The 4,513-nt window shown below is 52.1% G+C and overlaps 1 protein-coding gene across 1 annotated transcript; it reads left to right on the plus strand.

Moving 5' to 3' along the window:
• Nucleotides 1–1,688: 1,688 nt before the first annotated feature.
• Nucleotides 1,689–3,563, plus strand: LOC136544957 (cytochrome P450 93G2-like). Its single transcript, XM_066537014.1, has one exon. It carries the CDS (start codon nt 1,730–1,732, stop codon nt 3,338–3,340), a length of 1,611 nt encoding a protein of 536 aa, XP_066393111.1. The 5' UTR covers nt 1,689–1,729; the 3' UTR covers nt 3,341–3,563.
• Nucleotides 3,564–4,513: the final 950 nt, after the last annotated feature.

The following is a 4,513-nucleotide window of genomic DNA, read 5'->3' on the forward strand; positions in this document are numbered from 1 at the left end:
TATTTGAAAAGCAGAGGCCGAAAGTAGCCTTTTCTTTCAAAGCACTGTGTATCAATTTGATGTATTGCTCTTAGAAAAGTAATAAAAGCTTCTTTTATAGAAAATGCATTTATAGAAACTGACATGGAGATTGTCCGGTGGCAGATGTTCAGAAGCAGTCTAGATTGTCGAGTAGCAGAGGACGCAGCAGGACATTGGCTCCCACCCGCTCTAGCCTGCGTCTGGCCGCTCGTCCGTCCCATGTGCCGGTGGCACAGCGCGCCCAACGCAAGCTTATGCGTGAGTTGGACTTCATCAATGGCCAGTCGCTGGCGCTGGATGCAGCAGTCACAGAGTTCGTTGACATGTATGGAGAGGATCTCCCGGAGCAGGTGGTCAAGGCGAAAAGGGCTACGACGAAGATGGGCAACAAGGAGCTCTCCAAGGCTCTAGCTGCAATGGCAGCGGAATGGGGGCGGTCGAGATGGAGGTCCCATGATGGTGCTCATGCATTGTATGATTATTCGAGCAGTAGTCGGTGTCACATCAGGCAAGTTAGGTCTCACCTCTAAGCTGTGTTTCAGAAGTAGTTGGTGCTGGGAGGGGTGTCATCCAGGAAGCCCCCTATTTGAGCAGATTTGGTGTGTTTGGGATCAGGATCATGCTGCTGTTTCGATGGGTTGCACATGTGTTACTTGGGGGGTCAGTGAGTTCCGGGTGTCGGATGAAAATGGTTGGTAGTCAGTTCGGCGAGTTAGAAGATGCAGATCGGTTGTTTTTGAAGGCTAAGTTGTTATGGCCTCTTGTTGTACCCCCGAGTATGTGAGTAGTCCGTTTAGTTCTTTTCGCCCAGCAGCTTGACAATCTGTCAAACCTGGGAAGCTGTTTGCGCTGCTTGCGCATGTAATTCTCTTCTCTCCTTATTAATATATGCCGGCTATGTTCCAGATCTTAAAAAAAAAGACATGGAGATTGTGATAAAATGTACCAATAATACAATGCCTCATTTTTGCCTGCGTGTACCGCCAAGCAGCTGAGCCGTTCAGCTTCCCCAATTGTATTATTGTTAGCGTAAATAATGACCACAGATCAAAGCGCTAGCACGTACAGATAGTATGTCCCAAAAACGTGAGCACCGGTCGATCCGGCTATGTTGAAACTGCAAGCACCAACGGAAGTCTCGACCGAAACACGTATGATAACAAAAGCTCTTGGAAAGGCCTTGATAGTAGGAATTGGTATTGTCTAACAAAAGGCCTAAGGGTATAAATATGAATATTTGTTGAAAAAAGATTAAAAAATAAAAAAAATATACAGGGCTAGTAACAATCCCATCCCAATCCAATCCCCGATCTCGATGTCGAGTTGTTGGGCAGATTGGCACTGGGGTCTGGGACAGATCTATTAAGAGTTGAGCACGGGGCATGCATCAGTTCAGTTGAATGATTGGGATGGCAGATCGGGAGAGGGTGGCTCGCGTTCCTCCACGCCGCTGCTGGTCCTTTAATTTCTTACTTTATTTTAACATTTTTTATTATTTACTAGCAATAAATAAATAGATAAGCCCCTCCACTTCGCTTGACGCCGACCGGCGAACTGTTAGCTACGGACACTACCGTTACGACTTGTCTAACATAAAACAACGGCGTCCATGCATGCACGCACAACGACTGCTAGTATGCTCCATCCATTGCTATAAATCTAAGCACGGCGGAACTAGCTAGTAGCTACCCAGACCAGCAGACCAGAAATGGAAGCAGCAGCTGTCGCCCCCGTGGCCCTGCTGCCTGCCGGCGTCCCGCTCCTCCTCGTCCTCCTCCTCGCGCTCTCCACCCTCATCATCACCAGATGGAGATGGAATAACCGTAACAGCAGGCTGCCCCCGAGCCCGATGGCGCTCCCGCTCATCGGCCACCTGCACCTCATCCGCTCGCCGCCGCACAGGGCCTTGGACCGCATCGTGGCGCGCTATGGGCCCCTCGTCTACCTCCGCCTCGGCCCCTCCACGCACTGCGTCGTCGTCGGCACCGCGGACGCCGCACGGGACCTCCTCAAGCACGAGGCCAGCATCCCGGAGCGGCCGATCACGGTCGTCACGCGCCACCTCGCCTACGACGACGCCGGCTTCGCCTTCGCGCCCTACGGCCCGCACTGGCGCTTCATGAAGCGCCTCTGCATGTCCGAGCTGCTGGGGCCGCGCACCGTCGACCAGCTGCGCCCCGTGCGGGAGGCCGAGCTGGCGGCCGTGCTGGGGGCGGCGCGCCAGGCGGCAGCCAGGGGTGAGCGCATCGACGTCAGCCGCCACCTCATCAGCATGTCCAACAACGCCATCATGCGCATGGTGGCCAGCGCGCTGCCGGGCCACATGACGGAGGCGGCCAGGGACTGCGCCAAGCGCGTCGCCGAGGTCGTGGGGGCCTTCAACATCGAGGACTACGTGGGACTCTGCCGGGGCTGGGACCTGCAGGGGCTCACGCGGAGGACGCGCGAGGTGCGGGACAAGTTCGACGCGCTGCTGGAGATCATGATCACGGCCAAGGAGGAGAAGCGTCGGAGACGGCAGCAGGAGCAGGGGGAGACCAACACCACCACCACCAACAACAACAACAACGACCTGCTGGACATCCTCATGAACGCGGCGGAGGACAAGAACGCCGAGGTCAGGCTCACCAGGGAGAACATCAAGGCGTTCGTCCTCGACATCTTCACCGCCGGCTCCGACACCACCGCCACCAGCGTGGAGTGGATGCTGGCGTACCTCATCAACCACCCGGCCTGCATGGACAAGCTGCGCGCGGAGCTGGACGCCGTGGTGGGCGCGTCGCGCCTGGTCGGGGAGCTGGACGTCCCGCACCTGCCCTACCTGCAGGCCGTCTTCAAGGAGACGCTGCGGCTGCAGCCTCCCGCCGTGTTCGCGCAGCGGGAGACCATCGAGCCGGTGCACGTCCGCGGCTACGTCATCCCGCCCAAGACCTCCGTCTTCTTCAACATCTTCTCCATCGGCCGCGACCCGGGCTGGTGGGAGGACCCCCTCGAGTTCCGGCCGGAGCGTTTCATGCCCGGCGGCGCCGGAGCAGGCGTCGATCCCAAGGGGCAGCACATGCAGCTCTTGCCGTTCGGGAGCGGCCGCCGTGCCTGCCCCGGCATGGGCCTCGCCATGCAGGCCGTGCCGGCCTTCCTCGCCGCGCTGGTGCAGTGCTTCCACTGGGCGGTGCCCATCCCGCAGGGCCAGTCCACGGCGCCGCCCTTGGACATGGAGGAGGAAGCGGCGCTCGTCACCGCCCGGAAGCACCATCTCATCCTCATCCCAACACCGCGCCTCAACCCGCTGCCGCTGCCGCTGCCGGCAACAGCTACCTAGCAGCTACTACCTCCGTACAGCACCTCACCAGATACTCGGAATACAACTTTTTTTTTGGGGAAATAAAAGCATGAAAGTCCAGAAACTATGGGCTAGGAATACACTTTATTTTAATTTTAGCCTTGTAGTAGTATATATACTACGTTCCTTCCGTCTTGAAAAAAACAACTATGAGTTGCGTGTTACGAAAAATAGTTTATATTTAATCAAGTTTTTAATAAATACTATTTAAAGTTATGTCTTTAAATTAATTTATTATGAAAATATATTTCATAATTATCAGATGTTATTTATTTAGTATCATAAATATAGATATTTTTTAATCTATAATTGATCAAACTTAAAGTAATGTAATGTGATACTGTGCTAAAATTATATTTTTTTTAAGACAGAGGTAGTATATGACTTGCACTCAGACAAAGCAACTTTGTGCAACACGCTGGTAATTAATTCCTGGGAGTATCACAATAACCACACTATCCTTCAAGCCATTGAAATTGCTCTTGGTACCATGACACAGAATAATATATTCCAGTGAAAGCCATCAACATCAACCGGATGACAAAGCCATCATGTCGCCCACACTTGCGTCGTCGTCATCGACGTTGCCCCACGTCAATCCAACCGCTGCCAGGTGCCAATGTGCCATGCATGCAATGCAAGGCTGAAAGCCGCAGTCCGCTGCAAGCTAAGTTGCCGTCGCGCCGCACGTGCCTCCTATCAACGCTAGCCATGGTAGTCGTCTCGCCAAGGTGAGCAGTAGCCTGAGTCAGACAAGCCAACTGTGACTAAGATGAAAGCGATCAGGAAACCCCCTTAATCGTCTTATACTTGTACAATTGAATACGAAAATGACAACAAAAGCGGTAAAGCCAGACACGAAGATGAAGACAAACTTATGAAATATCGAGAATTTCAAAAACAAACTAATTCGAGCGAAATTATATCGAATATGGTTGGTATATAAAAATCAATATAAAATATTGACCCGTAGAACCACGTGCATAACAATTAACAAGTACATGACTAAGTGCATAACAATTAACAAGTGTTACAATTTTCATATAAAAAGTATCTCCACTATATAAGAAATATATGATTTTTCTAAGGCAACAAGCGCGAGTGTGCGATTAATATACTACTAAAACTCTGTTTAATTTTTTGAAGACTTAA

This window comes from Miscanthus floridulus, chromosome 3 (assembly GCF_019320115.1).
Source record: "Miscanthus floridulus cultivar M001 chromosome 3, ASM1932011v1, whole genome shotgun sequence".
Taxonomy (NCBI): Eukaryota; Viridiplantae; Streptophyta; class Magnoliopsida; order Poales; family Poaceae; genus Miscanthus; species Miscanthus floridulus.